Source organism: Borostomias antarcticus (assembly GCF_949987555.1).
Source record: "Borostomias antarcticus genome assembly, chromosome: 16".
NCBI classification, from domain to species: domain Eukaryota; kingdom Metazoa; phylum Chordata; class Actinopteri; order Stomiiformes; family Stomiidae; genus Borostomias; species Borostomias antarcticus.
This window is the reverse complement of record NC_140249.1, coordinates 21,386,888-21,406,887: the sequence shown is the minus strand read 5'-3', so window position 1 is coordinate 21,406,887 and position 20,000 is coordinate 21,386,888. Positions and strand designations below refer to the sequence as shown.

The window sequence follows — 20,000 nt, the reverse complement described above, 5'->3', positions numbered from 1 at the left end:
GTCCGGTCCAGATCTGTTTCTTTTCTCCCATTTTGTTTGTTTTGACTGGCTCTGTCAGCTCCCTCCTGTTCTCTTGACTGTCTGGCACAAAGTCCCCGGCTGTTGAGCGAGCAGCATGGAGAACGTTGTATAATCACTCATAGCTTTGGCAGGTTCCCATTGCAAAGTGCCATGTTTAATTGAGGTTTGTTTTTGCCATTGTAAAGCTAAGATAATCTTCCACATAAGTCTTTATTGAATAAAAACAATTTAACTACAGTTAATAATAAGTCCTGTGGACACTGAATATGCAGTACTGACAGAACAATTATGTTCTCTGTGTTACTATTTCTCAATTTGAAATAACAATGTAAAATGTTATAGAAATATCAAGTAACATATATTTTCTCATGTATGGTTTGATGATAATTATGTCACGATTAACGATGTTAACCTTTCTCTCTCAGGTGTCTCTTTTGTTTAGATTCTAGGTGAACCATAACTTTATTGAACCATAACCTTATTGAACCATAACCACAACCATGAGCGTTACCTGTGCTGTTCCTACAGGTGGCCATACCAGTGGTGTCGGTCCGGCTGGTGAAGAAACACCGGACGGCGGGCCTGGTGCCAAACGGCCTGGCCATCACCACGGACACCAGCCAGAAGGTAGGACACGACTGACCACAACACAGCGCTGCTGACCATCTGACCACCTGCCCAGCAGACCAATCAGCATGTGTCCCTTGTTCACACACTTACACTGTAGCAGACATAGGTAAAAAAACAAAACACAAATGTATTTCGGATTTGGATTTGAATATAATTGATTTAGTTTTCCCCATATACTGTAATGAAACCAACTAAAGAGTCCCAATCAAACAAATCAATCCTTAAATACTTTTAAATACTCTGAAGTATTTGATCCATGACCTCAGCCCAGAGAAGCTCAGCAGTAGTGCGTTATCCCAATGTTCAGGGATAGTGACCCCAGCAGAATGTGGCTAGTCAGCATGTCCTTGGGTCCATGGGAACAGAGAATGGGGGTTAATGTCAGTCAGAACATCTCATGAAGCAACAGTACCTGACTGCCCAGAGTGTCCAAAGGTAAACTTACCACAGGGTCCATCTGGGGCTCTGAAAGAACCGGTGCTCAGAGAGCACATGGCTCCGCCCATGAAAGCATTTTGTTCGTGTTCTGTAACTGAGTTGAAATGGAAACTTACTCCTCAGTTTGAATATCACCCACGTGCACCATGGAAGAGTAAGCGTTTTGGTGGCATAACTGGTAGTGGTGTTGATGTCCATCAAAGTGTAGTGCTCCAACAACTAGATCTATATTATTTTGTTTTAAATGCATAGCAAGATAAGATAATATTCTTTACGAAAACAGCAAATAAATAAAGTTGATCTCTATCTATCTAAAGTTGAATTGTCCTAATTCTAAAAAAGAGCTAATGTTCTAAAAAAATGAAATAAAATAAAAACGTTACATTTTGGCCAGGATTTGAACTCTCATCGGAACACAACACCGGACTAATACGTTTGGTATCCTAACCACTCAGCCACCGGGCAGTATGGTAAACCACTCAGCCACCGGGCAGTATGGTAAACCACTCAGCCACCGGGCAGTATGGTAAACCACTCAGCCACCGGGCAGTATGGTAAACCACTCAGCCACCGGGCAGTATGGTAAACCACTCAGCCACCGGGCAGTATGGTAAACCACTCAGCCACCGGGCAGTATGGTAAACCACTCAGCCACCGGGCAGTATGGTAAACCACTCAGCCACCGGGCAGTATGGTAAACCACTCAGCCACCAGGCAGTATGGTAAACCCAGCAGAATACCTCAAAAACAATTCATGTATCCGCCCAGTGATTTGGGACCGCTCCAAAATTTAACGGGTTCTAAGCTGGCCCATCCTACACCCCTCCACCGAGTTTTCGGAAAATCGGTCTGGTAGTTATTGCATGATCCTGCTAAGTAAGTAAGGAACGAGCACACGCCTGAGAACATACGTAAGCTCTCACCCTGCGACTGCGTCACCGGTCGAAGCCAATGAAGAGTTTAGACATTGAAGGATGAGGCTCCAGTCTGAAGTTCCTAACAGACTGCCCAATAAAACGACAGCAATGTTGCTTGGCAACCAAAAAAGGTTCCCAGAGCTGGCAGCTAAAAAGCTCCACTTAGAAACTATCTGAGCCTCTATAAGCCATGTGTCATTGGCACAAATCCATACACTGCACAGCCCTTACGGAGGTGGAAACATACAGCAGGGTTTGTCGGTCCAAAGGTGGCTTCCATGATCATTCTACTGATACAGTATGCCCTACTGATACACTATGCCCTACTGATACAATATGCCCTACTGATACAATATGCCCTACTGATACACTATGCCCTACTGATACAATATGCCCTACTGATACAATATGCCCTACTGATACAATATGCCCTACTGATACACTATGCCCTACTGATACAATATGCCCTACTGATACAATATGCCCTACTGATACACTATGCCCTACTGATACAATATGCCCTACTGATACAATATGCCCTACTGATACACTATGCCCTACTGATACACTATGCCCTACTGATACAATATGCCCTACTGATACAATATGCCCTACTGATACAATATGCCCTACTGATACACTATGCCCTACTGATACAATATGCCCTACTGATACAATATGCCCTACTGATACAATATGCCCTACTGATACAATATGCCCTACTGATACAATATGCCCTACTGATACAGTATGCCCTACTGATACAATATGCCCTACTGATACAGTATGCCCTACTGATACAGTATGCCCTTAGCTCTCCTGGGGAGATTATGTCACCGCTAGCCGTTACATCGTCACATCTTGTTTTGTCTTCTCACCAACGGTACTTTGTTTTAAAGATACAGATGGTTTGAAACCTGTGAAATGTTGTCTGCTTTCTGTTCTTAGTAGCAAAAAATCACCACACTCACAACGAAAAAATGTATGCCCCGATGAAGGTCATAGACCGAAAGCTTGGCTAATAAATGATACTTGTGTGCAGAACCTTTTTTTTCTACTCTGCTTTCTATTCCTGACGGTGGTGATGGCAAAGTGTGTCTCACTCAGCCAACTTTATTGGGTTTTATGGTTTTGGTGACGACGGTTAAAATTCTTGGCTGACATTTTGATGTTGTCTTGGATAAGATGTGGATGCTGAGTGGGAAGATAAGAACCATGTTTTAAGATAGATTTTAAGAGATAAATGTGTTAAACAATATGTTAGCAAAAGGCCTGTCGGTGAAGTAAAAAAAAAAAGAAGTTGTATTCACAAACTAGCCTTATGAATGAATGAATTAATTAATTAATTAATTAATTTTTTATTTAAGTGTCATGCCTACTGTCGGCCCATCCCATATGGGATTATAAGACACCTTTACGACTCACTTTTTTTTTCGGTACATAAGTCATCTATTTACATGCAAAATATGTTTACAGTGTCGCTGGTCAATATAGTGGACTTGTCTTCATGCTGTGTTATTCTCTCTTTGCAGTATGTTTTTGTGTCCCTGCTGTCCAGAGACAGTGTGTACGATGTTCTCAGGAGGATCTGCACTCACCTCCAGGTAACCTCCTAAAGGACTAGGTTCTATGAATGAAAGATACGATCCTCTGGAGGGATGCTACTGTTCCACCCAATGGTCTACGTTCTCTTAAAGGTGCAGTATGCAGTTTGTCTCGGAAGCACTTTTCAATTCTCAATACATCCTGACATCAAGCAATAAATAAAGTGCTCTGACGCTAAAATTAAATAAATTCATAATCTGTGGAAGTCGCAGGACTGTAATTAGTGTGTCCAGTCATTGCCAGTTTGAAATGATTGGATGGCTCACCTGCCTGTCAACCTACCTGCCTAGCGAGTGTCATTTGTTTTCCCCCAGATTGGAGGAGGGGCTTTGGAGGGAGGCCTCAGGGGACGGGCGGGGATTTTGTCGGTTGCATTTTCCAAAATCTTTAAAAAAACAGGAAATAACAAACTGCATACTGCACCTTTAATGAATGATAGGATCCTCTGGATGGATTCTACTAGTTCCATCTAACGGACTAGGTTCTATGAATGGTAGAGACATCCTCTGGATGCATACTACTGTTTGTCCTACCTCGGTTGTGTGTAACATAATGTGACATGCTGACACACCCACACACATAAACAACACAAAAAGTGCATAACTGACTCTTACCTCTACAGGTGAACGGGAAGAAGAGTCTAAGCCTGAAGCAGTTCCTGGAGGAGCCCAGCTCCTTATCTATGGTGAGCCTAAACACACACACACACATGTGCACAAGCACACACGCTTGTGTACACATGCACGCGCACACACACACACACACACACACACACACGCTTGCATACATACGCATACTGTACACACACACAAACACACACTTTTTAAACAACATTGTTGACACAGTCTAGATTCAGCTGCTTCTGTTTGCTGCCAATGACCGTATTACGATAGCCTGATGTCATATACAGCACCCTTTATCTTTGTACTGGAAGTGTATGTGGGGTCAGGGTAAGGAGTTAACATTAGAATATGCTGTCTGAGAATAATAGAACACCATTATAATCGGGTTATAATAATTAATTACGACTGATGGCACTAGGACGATAATCCCCATCTACAACCCCTTCATTGGGCCTTATTCACCGATATCTTGTTCCCCTTGTCTTTTTTAAATATATTTATTTCAGATTTTTTCCCATTTTTCACCCAATTTGGTAGCCAATCACAGCCGACCTACTGTCCCCTGTCTCTGCTGTGGACCGTCTGTCACACGACCCCGCGGTCGGTGATTCAGAAGAGAGAGCAGCTACCTGACTACCAGCTACCTGTCTCTCTCAAGACCCTGACTACCAGCTACCTGTCTCTCTCAAGACCTTGACTACCAGCTACCTGTCTCTCTCAAGACCCTGACTACCAGCTACCTGTCTCTCTCAAGACCCTGACTACCAGCTACCTGTCTCTCTCAAGACCCTGACTACCAGCTACCTGTCTCTCTCAAGACCCTGACTACCAGCTACCTGTCTCTCTCAAGACCCTGACTACCAGCTACCTGTCTCTCTCAAGACCCTGACTACCAGCTAACTGTCTCTCTCAAGACCCTGACTACCAGCTACCTGTCTCTCTCAAGACCCTGACTACCAGCTACCTGTCTCTCTCAAGACCGTCACACCAGATGGGGTCACTGTAGAGCGGTGGATCCTCACGACGAAATTAAGGGTGTGAACCCCGGGGCCCGGTGGGCAGCTGATGCTTAGACGCTATACCATTCCTGACGAGTTGAATTTGCTCACACTGCAGAATGATAAATTCCATTATTGGTGAATTGAAAGTACTCCTGAATTAGCATAGGTAAACGCCCCGCCAGCCCCATATAAGGGCATGACACTACACCTCTGTGTGCACAGGGTCACAAGAATTGAGAAGGAAAGTTGAGAGAGAACTTCAACTTGTATTTTATATTCCGTTGTTGCTGCAAGGCTGAGGAGCTGGAACCCAATAATTTTTCTCTTATTATATTTGTACTGTATGATGGATATAACCAAGGATCTTGAATTTTGAATGGCCGGGCGAAATGCTAAAGACTGTGGAGCATCAGCCTCCAAACCTAGAATGAACTCCAATAGGTACTGCTGCAGATGGTGACCAGCCAACGAGCTGTCATATTTAGTAGCGTCATTAGTGCATATAGGGCAACGTTAAAAAAACAAGGCATGGGATGCTATTACCCATACAGCGAACGTTGTATCAGGAAAAGAGAACACACCTGCTGAAATAAATAAATAATCAAGTAGCCTATAGTCTTCTCTGGTGAATTTTTTTCATATTTGCAGATATAAATGCATTGTAAAAAAATATTTAGTGCTCAGTTGAAAGCAGGTCTACATACACATAGACAAAATGACCCTGAGCTTTGAGAGATAAGCTTAGATGCAATATTGAAATCACTTCTTGTGTGCTAGACTACAAGGACTTTGGTACATATTTTTGCTATTTATTTACAGGTATTTATTTACAGATGTTTCTTCGTTGTATGTATTTAGTGCTTGGTCTAAAATAGGTCTACACATACACTGTAGCCAGGCTAACAAATCCCAAATGAGAAAACTTTGTTGAATACCATAATCTTCGTGGAAACTGTGGTTTTTACGATGAAAATGCTTCATAGGAATAGTTGGTGAATGAGGCCCAATGTTGCAAAATGTATTACCATAACTATTCAAGCATGCCTTCCTTGTTCTTCATTCTCTAGCAGTTTGAAATAGTCCCCATGGAAACCAGATATTTGGACTGCCACTAAGGGTGGTTTTGCACTATCGTTGAGCCGTCGGCAGTGTTTACGTCATGGGTTAAGGAGCTTAACAGACTGGCAACTCGAATCAGGCCAACTAGTATTACTCACTTATCCCCAAAGTATTCCACGGAGTTGTTTACTCCTGCAGAAACAACAGAGTCATGGGAGAATGATACAGATTTACTCAAAACGTCAGTAAATACAACCGTTGCATACTGACCTTCAATTCAAACTGTACTGCAAATCATTTCTACAATCCTCGTTGGTCAATTTAGATTCTAATGAGGCGTCGCTGCACCGCAGCCGCCCCATCACCTTTACCGTCCACTCAGTCTGCTCTTCTCTTTCATTTATCTCATTTACTCTCTCCATCTCCCCTCCTTTCCTTCCCCTCTCCCTCCCTCTCTCCTCCTCTCCATCCCTCGTTCAGGACGAGTTCCCCGTGGCCAGCGACTTCCCGCCGGTGTTGAAGTGGAGGAGGAAGCCGTCCATCCCCTCCGTCTCCGCCTCCCTGCCCGACCTCCTGGGCAACTCCACCAGCAGCCTGAGCGCCGTGGACACGCCCTTCGACACCGAGGCTCCGCTCATGGGTAGGCCCCGCCCCCACCGGTCAGTCGGCAACTCCCTCCGGTCTGACCCGCTCACTGCTCACTGGTCCAGGTGGACGTCGGTCAGTCACAGGCTCAGAAGATGGATGGGTTGGAATAGTTAGGGAAATCAAAGAACACAGCGAATGTTGAGCAGAGCCTCGTCTCGGCTCGAACGCTGGGTTCAGGTTGAACGCGAAAGCGCGGTGAAGCGCCGCGAAGCGCGGCCGGTTTCCTTTCGGCGGCCACGTTGACCAATGAGGCTGCTCACACCGGCCGCGTCGCAGGGCTTCTCGGCCGGCTCGCACCCTTCAGCGCCAAAATGGCCGTCTGGTCTTATTTTTTCCCAGAGCGAATGTGTGTGATTAAAGCGCAGAGGAGTAGAGTTGCTTGGTTATCAGCACAGAGAAATTCACTTCTGGCGTGAACAGGTAACAAGCCTCTTTTCTAACAGGGCCATTGGGACTTTATAGACTGTCATGTTCACTTTCAAGTTGAGCTGTGATCTGTAGGAGCTGTGAGCTGAGCTCCGAGGGAGTCCGAATTTTCCATCCCCATGTTGGGGTTAGGCTACGACTGTGGGCAGCGGTAATCTCATGCTTGACAAGTGATTAGAGACAACATCTACAACACGGGGAACTGAACCTTTGTACAGTCATCCATCACCCTGTCAACACACACACACACACACACACACAAACACACACCACACAGACACTTGCCTTGTTCCCACAGTTCATACCTCACAGAATAGACCCATCTCTGTAGAAGTCTACTCTATGTTATTAAGCTAGCTCAGTAAAAGTGTTACTGTAGGGTTTTTATTTACGCAAATGATGCTCTCGGCTCTGATTCGATTATCCGTGTTCGATTTAAAAGACGCGTCTGGCTGATATCTCTCCTTACAACCCAGCCCACACAAAGAATTTGCCAAGTGCCTGATATAGCCAGTCAATACTGTCACCCTCCAGGCCAGGAGTCACACACTGTTTACTATCCGGCTGATAACTTGGGCTGTAGGGCAATAATAACCCAGGTGATAGACAGTTCCTCACCAGGAAGTACATGCAGCCAGCCACATAGTTTGCCTAACAGCTCTCTGACCTCAGCTGGCCTGTGTTCACTCTTTAGTCTAAGACCTCAGATGTCCTTTTGGCATTCTCTCACTTTTTATTTTGATAAATTCCTTGAAATCTTGCTAGACTGCTGAGAGCATTGCTTTGCAGTTGTCAAATTATTATATTGAGCATTGCCTTCTGGGCTGTGGGGAAACGCTGACTCCAGTTCAAACAATGCTTACTAAGCGTCTCCTTGCATCCAACTGTCAAATTCATTTCAAACAAAGCGAGAGTGTAATTGTTACCGACAGTAACTAGGCCAAAGCCTGAGCGGATGGAATATCAAAAGAGATTTCATAATTCTTTAAGACACTTTTGTTCGTACAACATCTGGTGATCTGTGCAATCCTAATCAGCTGTGAGGGAATCTCTCCAGTCTCACCGTGTCTTTGTTCAACCTGTGTCCCTGGACTCTGTTAGCCTTTAGCCACCCCATGGATGCTAACGCTAACTCGTTCTGCTCTGTTGCGCGTACTATGTCCAGATCGTGGCCTGGAGACGGAGAAGATCCTGCTGTCGGAGCCGGTACCAGAACTGGGCCACATGGAGTACCAGCTGCTCAAGTTCTTCATCCTGCTGTGAGTAGGGAGGTTCGGGCTTTAGCACAGCTCTATAAAAAGATGATAGCATCTCACATACTGGATCTCTCACACAGTCTGAGTAGGATGTGGTGGAACGGATTTCCTGACCAGCTCAGAGGCCGTGGAACAGTTACATAGCGACATAGCACCTCACCTGATGTACTTTCCTATATACTTATCTTAGGAGAGATAATCCTAAGAGGCGGCTGTAGCTCAGTTGGTAGAGCGGGTCGTTCAGTGATCGAAGGGTTAGCGGTTCGAATCCCAGCTCCGACTGTCCACATGTCGAAGTGTCCTTGAGCAAGACACCTAACCCCAAATTGCTCCCAATGAGCAGGTTAGCACCTTGCATGGCAGCTACCGCCATTGGTGTGTGAATGTGTGTGTGAATGGGTGAATGAGCGGCCATTGTAAAGTGCTTTGAGTGCTGCTAAGGTGGAAAAGCGCTATATAAATGCAGTCTTACTTCAATACTGCTCCACAGAAACATAGCATCACAGCACACATAGGCTGCTGTGTATGGATGAGTGGACTAGGTTCCTCTCTATACAGTAGAAGCAGCAGTACAGTTCTATACAGACATAATCTCACTTAGCACGTCATACATACATCACACACATGCTTCATATACATACAGTGCATCACACACAAGAAGCCCGTCTTACAATAGCAGTTGTTGCTATACTGCCACCTGCTGGTCATAGTTGGGATTGCCGTTTAGGAGCTTTGTTTACAATATACAGTAGCGCTGACTGAAAAGAGCTTTCACACTCACTTCAACTATTGTCCTGTCTTTGTATACATTACAGTGATTTATCCAAAGCATTTAACACACCACAACTCACAAGCGCAAGTGACTAAGAGCATAATCTAGTGCTGATGTCAAAGTGCAATAGCTAAATACAAATACAATAGGTGCTTAAAAGGAAGGGTTGGGGTAGTTTTCAGCCTGCGGTGAAAGATGGGCAGCGACTCTGCTGTCCTGACATCAGTGGGTAGTTCATTCCACCACTGCAGGCCCACGACAGAAAAGAGCCGTGACCGGGTTGATCGACTACAGGGGTCAACCCATCGCCTCGAGATAGCAGAGCGTAGGGGTCGGGCAGGGGCGTAGGGGTCGGGCAGGGGCGTAGGGGTCGGGCAGGGGCGTAGGGGTCGGGCAGGGGTGTAGGGCTTGGTCATGGCCTGGAGGTAGAAAGGAGCTGTAGGCTAGTACCAGAGTATTTTTGTCAGGCTTACCAAGTGATACATATTGATTGATTCAAAGCCAGGGTTTATACTCACACTCCCCTGTGGTGTCTCTCTCACTCTCTCTCTCTCTCTCTCTCTCTCTCTCTCTCTCTCTCAGGATCATTCTGCTCATCCTGTCCTCCTGTTACCTGGCCTTCCGTGTGTGTAGCCTGGAGCAGCAGCTGTCCTTCCTCAACACACACCCCAGACTTCCCATGCGAGAGAGGTGAATAGAACACACATACACACACACTCTCTCTCTCTCTCTCTCTCTCTCTCTCTCCTTCTCTCTCTCTCTCTCTCTCTCTCTCCCTCTCTCTCACAGTCCCTCCCCCTGCTCTTTCACCATCCATAAAAACTGCTGAACTTTCAAGATGCAATTGTGGTCGCCATGCCAACATTGCATGTTTGTCTCCTCCCAGGTAACCCCCTGCTGTGCGCGCGGCTTCCCCATTGGATGGATGGCCTGTCAGTCAGAGGTCTCGTGGCATTTTGGGCAATGGAATCTACTGATTTGTTCCCTCTACATTGCACCATGTAGGTGTGGAGAAGTGCCCTGCTGTTTCTCCCCTGTAAAGACCATGAGACAAACGGAGAAAAAAAATTACTTAGGGGCCCCAGCAGGGGGTGCCACTGAGCCAAGAAACCATCTCTCCATTACCCCAGACTAGAGACAATAGACTTACTCCTCCTAGGACAAGGAAACTAAGATTGAAGAAATATGAAAAAGAGGATTCCTGAGTAGAGGACTGTGGACTATAGGGGTCAGTGGGGCCGTGCCATATTCCCTGGACGTTGATTTGAACGGCCTCGATTCACTTGGATGCCAAGGACCGCTGACAACCCCCTTTTTGACTTTCCTGACTCTTCCGTGTCCAGGATTTCAGAGTCTAGAGCTAGCATTTCTCACTCGTAGTAGTGCACTTGGAGTAGTGTTTTTGAGTACACTTCACTTACTGTAGTGTCTACATGAGACTGACAATAAGGATTCCAATCAGGAAGTCACCATGACCTGGTCAACCATTTCCCACGGTCGTCCACAACGGCCATGTTTACTGGACGCGTCGATGAGACTTGTGTGTTCCTGGAACACAAATTAAGAATGAGAGACATTGCAATGAAGATTATTATGAGAGGACTACGGTGTCTTGTCATGCAAATCGAAAACAATGGTACTGTGTGTGTTAGATGTTGTTGGAGCACAAAAGACGTTTGATGCTGAGGCTCTGTGTGTGTATGTGTGTGTGTGTGTGTGTGTGTGTGTGTGTGTGTGTGTGTGTGTGTGTGTGTATTCAACATTTATGTCATCACGGCAGAGTCGCCTCTATGTAGATGACAGTGACGGCTGCATGTAAAACTAGAAGTGACTAGACCGTAAAGCTACGGTGAATGACACATGAATGGAAGAGAATGAATGAATGAATGAATGAATGAATGAATGAATGAATGAATGAATGGAAGAGAGCTTCGCAAGACAAATAGTGGAAAAAGCAAGCATGCCAGGTTGACAATGAATGTTGTTGCAGCAGCGCCAGTGGGTGTGTGTAATAATAGTACAGTACTTGAAATCTAATCATGCATTTCAGAGGTTTAAAAGAAAAATAGATCTAGGAGAATTACATAGGAACTGTATGTACAGTATGTAATCCATCTGTCTTGAAAAGAGAAATGGGCTCCACTTTGACTACTAAACTGGAGGCGGGCACACCCTTAAACTGTCATCAGGAGCTACAGTAAGGCATGAGAAACGTGTTGTGTCGTTTTTAGCCAAGTCTATGTGTATTTATTTGTGTGTAATTTTGTACTTGGATCAGAAAGGCATGCTGTAGTTTTTTTTAGTCAAAAGAAAAAAGTGGGGGGTGGAATTATGGATGTATGATATTGATGTTTGCTGGAGTATTATGGCGTGACTGTAAGACAGCAGAGACTAATAAACAGCCTTCATTTCCCGAGCCCCTCCTTTGACCTTTGACCTCTTGTAAACGGATACCGTCTGTCTGAGAACAGACCTGGAAGCAGCCAGCAGGAACATCGACAGTGTGTCGCTAGGTCTGTTCTCCTGGCCTGAGAATGCAGTACTGACGTGCGTGGATTGACAGTTATTTTAAGTTTTGAAAGACTGTATGACTATGTTTTTAGTTTAGAAAGAATGCGTAGTGTTTAAGGTGACAATTATCTTTGACAGAAGATGATATCCATTCTTGAAGTGTGTTCATAAACGGATACAGCCTTCATACAGTGTTGGAATGTGACCACAGCAGGTTTATTATGACATTACAGCACCTAATGTATTTTTAGGTTGCTAGTCTTGCACTTTGCCTTCAGCACTAGATTATGCTCTTAGTCACGTGTTTTAGAAAGATGATGCACTGCCAAGTAGAAGTACAGTTACTTTTCCAAAATTAAATGCAATTATTGTAAGTCACTTTGGATAAAAGCGTCAGCGACTGTAATGTAATGTAAACAAACGTGACAGGTGTCGTATGTGAAAGATGGGACAACCTATCCGGTGTTATCTGAGTTACATTGGAAATAGGAAAGTGATAACTGTCATACTCACTATCATATATACAGGTATCATATACCATATTATACTATAGAAAAGACATGTTTGAGGAAGTCCAAAAGGAGGACAATCTAGTGTATTTGCTCTTCAACAAAAAACCATCGCTGTCTTTATCCATAATCATCCATGTTTGGATTTCTATAGACAGACCGTGTCTGAGCGAGCCAAGGCTGGACCCTACTGTACGTTTATTTTTTCACAGCAAAGGAGCCAGATTTGTGGGACTATTGGATTACCCCCCCCCCCCCACACACACACACATGTATGTCCTGTCTTCCATGTGAACAGTACTCTCAGCTGGGGGTGGATGGTAAGGTTTTGCTAACACCAGTGATCCACAGACTGCACATTGAGAGAGACACTGACAAAATGGGAGGGGGGGGGGGGCAGGGGTCTGACTATCGGTTTCAATACATTGCATACCCAATGGAAATACAATCTAGTAGCTCCCTGCCCATATATTATGGAAAAACAGTGCCAGAAATCAAACTAAGTAGATCTAGTTGATGTAGATGGTTATGATTATGGGCTTATGGAAAGTTCAGCGGTAAGTCTAGACGTAGTTATTAGCAGTCCTGTGGTTCCTATCTGCTGTGTTTTATTTTGAGGGCCAGTACAGCTCTACTTGCTGTGGACTTCTGCAGACCCATGATAATACCGTAAGTGTAGCAATCTGTTTTGGGGTAATGCGCCAGTGTGTGCGCTGACAAACTGCACTTACTCCCCAAAAGCTGCAATTCTGTAATTCTACTGTACATCCAGGATGTGAAGACTCCCATGATCACCAGGGGGCGCTGAAGCACATGGAATACGATCCCCAGCGCGAGGCCACTTCAACTGAGCTTCCATTAGGCAAGGTCATGATATATTTCCATCCAAACAGGAGAAAGTATTTAGTAAAGTAATACAGTATCATACAGTAGTTTTGCAACCACACAACTGAAAATAAAGACCTTACCGTACATATCACTTACCGTAGTTGGGTAACAGCAGCCATCTACAATAAAGATGATGTTATTATTGGAAAAGAACAAGATGTAAAAAACATCAGCCTGCTGTGCTGCGGTCCAGTGCTTCCCAAAGTCACAAGATCATTTAAACGATTCAAAATAGCCTATTTCCAGAATGTGTTAAATACAATTTAAAAACTATTAAAAACAGCCTATTTTAACCATAATTGTTATGATAGTATTTTTTTAAAATTTCAATTAAAAAATAATACAATGCAGATTTTTTTTAAAGTAATCAGCCAACCAATTTGCATTGTATTCTTTCGTTGTTTCGTTGTTATGCCCCTAATTGAATAGCCTAGGCTTATTAGTGCGTGTGAACGTTTGCATGCTTCAACCACCGCTGGTATAATAGTGGGGGGGTCACGAATCTCTGGCACCGTTATTTTGGGGGGTTGCAGGCTGAAAAGTTTGGGTAGTCTACAGTAGGCCTACCTGCATTTCTGTTCTGTCCAAGCCAAGGTTCACTACCACCAATCTGAAGAGTAGCCTAGGCTACTCTATGAATGTCAGGGTTGCTTGAGAGGTTTGAATGTTAAGCACCTTGCCTAGTGGTGACTTAGTGAGTAGGGCTGGGTATCGATTCGAATTTCAAGAATCGATTCGATTTCGATTCACAAGGTTCAGAATCGATTATCACGATTAAATTCGATTCGATTCGATTCAATATTCGGTTAGTGTTACTAAAACCATTTTTTTGAGCTGTAACCTTAATTACATGACTGCCAAGTTATGCAACACATCAATACTAGGGCTGGTATCGATACTGATTTCCAAAAATGAATGAATTAATGAATCATTGAATGAATTAATTAACTATTCATTCCTTAATTTATTCATTTATTCATTAAATAAAAGATCGATTTTGGGATTCATGAATCGATTCTGAATCATTTGATTCAGAATCGATTAATCGATTTTTTAAACCCAGCCCTATTAGTGAGTACATGTTGTTTGAAGTAGGCCTACTGTACACCAACATAGCCTACTGTAACAAGTCAAAGCTGTGTGCTGGACAAACCTTGATAGTGCTCTGATAAGACTTGTTTGTCATGTCATGTACACACGGCCCACAAGTAAGTTCCCACGTGTTTAATGAAACATACATGTACATCTGGTGGTCTGGTCTCCACCTCACGCGCTAATGTTAACCTTCACCTTATGTCATAATAGCTAATGCAGATATGGATAACAGCCAATGGTGTAATGGTCCTTGGCGTTTCCGCCCTGGTCCCCCCTGCTCCCGACCTGGATCCTTGCCCCTGGACTCTAAGCCCCCCCCTCTCGCCCCTGCCTCTGCTCTGAGTGACTATCTGCCCCTGCACGCCCCGCAGGCTGTAGTGAAGGAACTCATGGCTCTGCAGAGTTGTACTGGCCTGCTGCAGCCCTGTCACACCACTCACCCCGTCATCCCCCCCGTATGTTATTCCTTGTTACAGTGATATGTTGATGTTATTAATGTGTATCGTCTTGTGTTCGCTGTCCTGTCTTCCATGTGCTTTGTTTGTGCTCCCAGCTCTAGTCCCCCTAGTCCCCTAGTTCTAGTGCCCCTAGTCCTAGTCCCTCTAGCCCTGCTGGTCCCTTCTAGTGCTCCTAGCTCCTACACTACCCATTGAGTTCCCAGCTACCCAGTTCCAGCCCAGTCCCTGTCTCAGTATGTCCCCCTCTCTAGTCCCCAGACCCTAGTTCTAGTCCTTGTCCCCCCTCCTCCTGTTCCCTAGTCGGTTCCTCTCCAGTTTCCCGCCCAGTCCCATTTCTTGTCCCAGCATCGCTCCCTGTTGCCTCCTACTGTAGTTTCCTCTGCCCTTGTGTTGGTGTCTTGTTTGGAATCCCTCCATGTTTTTTCATGGTGACTGTCTGAATGTCTGCACCTACAGTCCCTCTTGTTTTGTCTCCATGCCTGCTCCTTCCTTGATTGTTTTTGCAGTGTATTTAAGACCACGTTTCCTTTGTTCCTTGTCAGTCCATTGTCAGCGTTAGATGCATTTGCCTGAACTTGCGTTCTGTCACTTTTGGAAGTAAAAGCTCTGAAACTGCGCTGCCTGTTTCTCTGTTCTGCTTCATTGGGTCCCACCCCACCTAACCCAAACACAATGGTACTGTACGTTTTGTTCAAAAAGTTAAAACACACATAGAAAAGTTCTGGAGTGAAAAAAGCTAAAGACAAGTAACTCAATATCTGACACGATAACTATCAATTATCCATACAGTGCATGAGTATCTGACTATGGATACAGCTATCATTCACCCCAGGGTCAAGCAATTATTATTTAACCGTATATACTGTATGTTTTGGTGATAGCAGAAGACCTATGTTCGCCCTCATTAGGGGACGACATGTTTGATATCCATCCATCTTACTACGTGATCTGGGCTTTCTCAAATCCTCCTTTGCTGTCAAAGTCGAAAATACCTACCTTTATCTGCATGACATACAACTATTCAACAGGTCATTTTTCTCAGAGGCGAGGGAGATGATACCTCAAGTGCCCAGCGAAGCAACTTGACACCTTTGAGTAAGGAGTGATTATGAAGCATGGGGAGCTGCTGACAGACCTTCCTTCATAGGAAGACCAGGGTGTGCTCTGCCTCTCCACTTTGATCAATTGTTTTGTTTAATGTCAAAGACCTTCTAGGGTTTCCTGGCACACACACGCACACGCATGCACACACACACGCACACATACATGAACACGTACACACACATTGAATATGTGTGTCTGTCTGTGAATACACACAGACACACACATACACACACACACACACACACACACACACACCCCAAAGAGACGCAATGGCATTCCGTTCCACTGGCAGTGAGAAATGAGTCTAGATTTGCACAGTCAAAGTTGAAGTCCGCTTGCTGATGATGACAAATGATGATGTTTTGGGCTGCATCACCAGCCTGTCTCCCTGCTGTCAGAGCGGTCCTCTGGGCGTCCGACACCTACAGCCCTGCGGAGAGAGTAGCTGGATGCCACCTCATCTCTGCGTGCATGCGAGGGCATTTTCCCCATCTTCCATCTCTCTCCTCTTCCTCCTCTTCCCTCTCCTTCCTTCACTACAGTTCAAGATTCAAGATTCATTTATTTGTCCCGAGGGAAATTTGTCTCTGACATGCAGGCTGCTACATACAGTGAAACGGTGCCATAACAAGGACAAAACAGACATTAGTGCATAGACATGTGCAAACATGTGCAAACAAAGTTTAAAGTACATTCATACATTCATACATAATACATCAACACTGCTTATGGTCGGAGTTTAAGAGACTGATAGTGGAATGAAGGAGTTTTTGTATCTGTTGAGGGATCGCTTCTTGTTTTTAACTGGAACTCTAACGTCTGCCAGATGGGAGCAGTTCGTATTCTGCATGCGAGACGTGAGGGGTCAGCTGTGATTTTTCTAGCTTGTCTGATTACGGTTTTACCAAAAAATCATTTGAAGTGTGGGATACTTTCTCACCCCCTCTCTCTCACGCACGAGGGGGCGTTCAGAGGCGAGAGAGAAGCACACGCAGGGCACCCGTGTACAGTAGTACGTAGTTGGGGGGGGGGGTGCGGGGGTAGGACAGGGGTGTCCAATGTATCCAACCGCCTTTTCCATTTCTTTGATACCAATAGCGGTTGCAACTGACCGCTGTCTAGGCTAGGGTTAGATTCCATAGGCCTGGAGTGGTCAGGTCAGCTGAGTTCACTAATTACCACTGTGAAAGGAAACCACGAAGAGCAAGGAAACAGCACAGAACTCATGGTTCTGGTGCAGTGAGTGTGTGGCCCTGGAGCGGTCCACCGTGGACTCATGGTTCTGGTGCAGTGAGTGTGTGGCCCTGGAGCGGTCCACTGTGGACTCGTTGTTCTGGTGCAGTGAGTGTGTGGCCCTGGAGCGGTCCGGTCCACCGTGGACCCGTGGTTCTGGTGAAAACACAGCAAACCTGGATCATATTATAGTCCAACTCTCCTCAACAGGCATAGAGGCATACACCACACACGCACACACGCACACACACACACACACCACATATGATGGTACAGTATGATGGTGGTGACAACAACACACATGCACCCTCGCACACGCGCGCGCACACACACACACACACACACCACATATGATGGTACAGTATGATGGTGGTGACAACAACACACATGCACCCTCGCACACGCGCACACACACGCACACACACACACCACACACACACACACACACCACATATGGTACAGTATGATGGTGGTGACAACAACACACATGCACCCTCACACACGCGCACACACACACACACACACACACACACCACATATGATGGTACAGCATGATGGTGGTGTCTTCTAGCGTGTGGATGTCTGAGTGACTACATGATGGTCACGCTGTTTTGATTTGTGTGTGTGTGTGTACGCGAGTGTGTGTGTGTGCGCGGGCGTGTGTGTGTGTGTGTGCGCGAGCGTGTGTGTGTGTGTGCTGGTAGCCATGTGAGGACGTGCTGTTCCAGGGCTGATGGAGAGACAGGACAGTGCAGGGAGAGGAGGAATGTTCCGGAGGAGCAGATGGAGGTCTGGACCGAGCCTGTAGCGCTCCCTAGAGCCTCATCCCGCCTGCCCCGGAATGTTCCTCCACAGACCTTTGCTCTCCTCAGTCTGACTGTCAATGTGTGTGTGTGTGTGTGTGTGTGTGTGTGTGTGTGTGTATGTGTTTGTGTGTGTGTATGTATGTGTATGTGTATGTATGTTTGTGTGCATGTGTGTGTGCGTGCGTGCGCATGTGCGCGCATGCATGCTTACATGTGTGTGTGTGTGTGTGTGTGTGTGTGTGTGTGTGTGTGTGTGTGTGCGTGCGTGTGTGTGTGCGTGTATGTATGTGTGTGTGTGTGTGTGCGTGTGCGCATGCATGCTTACATGTGTGTGTTATGTGTATGTGTATGTGTGAATGAATGAGATGAGACTTCCACAGACATAATGGTGGATGACGAATAACATAATTTCAGTGTCTCTGTCTTGAGTGTTTGTCGAGTAGTGTGTGTCACATAGTATGTGGAGTGACGCACGTCGAGTCACACATGCCTCTCTCACGCATGACTACATACTATGTGACACACGTCTTGTGAGTTGCACTGTTCTGAGTATACTGTATAATTATGAGAAACTGGTTAGTTTGGTCAGTTCTGTGAATCGTCATTTTGTCGTAATGACTGCTTTTTCTGGTCAGGTCACACAGTGAGGAAGGTTTCCAGGCCCCAGATAAGACCACACATGGTTAAAGAGTCTCTTCATGGCTCACTGTACCTGTGTTGAGGAAATAGACCAGACACATCCCCCAGAAGAAACTCTCTTTCCCAGAAATCCCAGGGGACTTGGAAGGTGTTTTTTTATTGCCAGTTCACTGCCTAGCTACCTGCACAGTGTTAATGTGTGAATTTGATGTCCGCCTTTCCTTAACCCGAACCAAACTGGCTTCCAAGTGATCTAGTTTGATATCAGTGTCACAGGGCCCTCAAACTCATTTAAAAGGGAGAATATTGTAAACCAGACGTTTATTTCTCAAAAGAATCCTGTTGCCGTTGTTACTGCCTGATACCCCAATATGGCTGCCACAAGTGTGTAGTGACGCAAGGAAGTAGACTCAGTTTCAAATGTGCAGTGAGAAAGAAAGTAGTGTAAGATGAGATTCCTCCTCATTGCAAAATATGATGTGGTGTTTTGTCAGTCTTTACAAGAAAAAACAAAATACAATCCAAGCTTTACTCATAACAAATACAAATACAATCCAAGCATTACTCATAACAATCCAAAAACGCATTACTCATAACAGTTGCTCATATTATTACTGTATATCTGTTGAACATCTGACTGCATTGGTTGCAATGAACCCAAACGCTGCTCAGCATCCATGTCTTGTGCTTCTATCCCAACATGCTATCCATCCATCCTAACTACCCTCCTCCTTACATACTCCTTGGATGAACACACATATGCTAGAACCCCCAAGGCCAGGAAAGATATCTCCCACATTGCGGGCTAAAACCTCTGTGCTAAGCTAAACATCGGTCTTCACTGTATTTATTTTCCTAATGTAGATCTAGCGCAAAGATGCCCCCCTCGTCCTCCTCATTCTTCTTCTCATCCTGTAGGTATGGATGGATGCCTACATGAAATATTTCCCCAGGGGTATTTGGACAGTCTGGCTAATTGTGTTTAGATCCTATGTCCACAGAGTGGAAACCAACCAATCAGATCTGCTCGCTTCAACTCCATTTCCTAAGCTTGGCCATAACAGAAACATACCATAACTGTTTGATTTTATAGGGGGGCTGTTCATTCATGGGGGCAAAGGACATTTAAATAAAAATATAAATAAATAAAAAAGCTCCTTCAGTTTGTCTTGGCGGGGGAACGCATGAGAATGAGAAGCATGCGAGGTCCAAAAACGGTCACAGAATGATTGGTATGATCCAACTTTGTTTACGTAGACTTCGCTGTGATGTGTGTGGGGATGTTAAATTGAGCACATGCGTTTCGCCATTGACTGTAGCTCAAGCACATGGTCTGAACTCAAATGTGTTTTACATTAGAG

At 45.1% G+C, this 20,000-nt stretch overlaps 1 protein-coding gene across 1 annotated transcript in view; it reads left to right on the top strand.

Moving 5' to 3' along the window:
- The window catches only part of LOC311319669 (GRAM domain-containing protein 2A-like), a 41,372-nt gene extending 29,623 nt beyond the window's left edge, over nt 1-11,749 (top strand). The window contains exons 6-12 of the mRNA XM_084451269.1: nt 550-648; nt 3,539-3,610; nt 4,234-4,296; nt 6,775-6,934; nt 8,534-8,627; nt 9,979-10,086; nt 10,283-11,749. Coding sequence (XP_084307395.1) covers nt 550-648; nt 3,539-3,610; nt 4,234-4,296; nt 6,775-6,934; nt 8,534-8,627; nt 9,979-10,086; nt 10,283-10,286 — 600 coding nt within the window. The 3' untranslated portion in view covers nt 10,287-11,749. The remainder of the gene's footprint in view (nt 1-549; nt 649-3,538; nt 3,611-4,233; nt 4,297-6,774; nt 6,935-8,533; nt 8,628-9,978; nt 10,087-10,282) is intronic.
- Nucleotides 11,750-20,000: the final 8,251 nt, after the last annotated feature.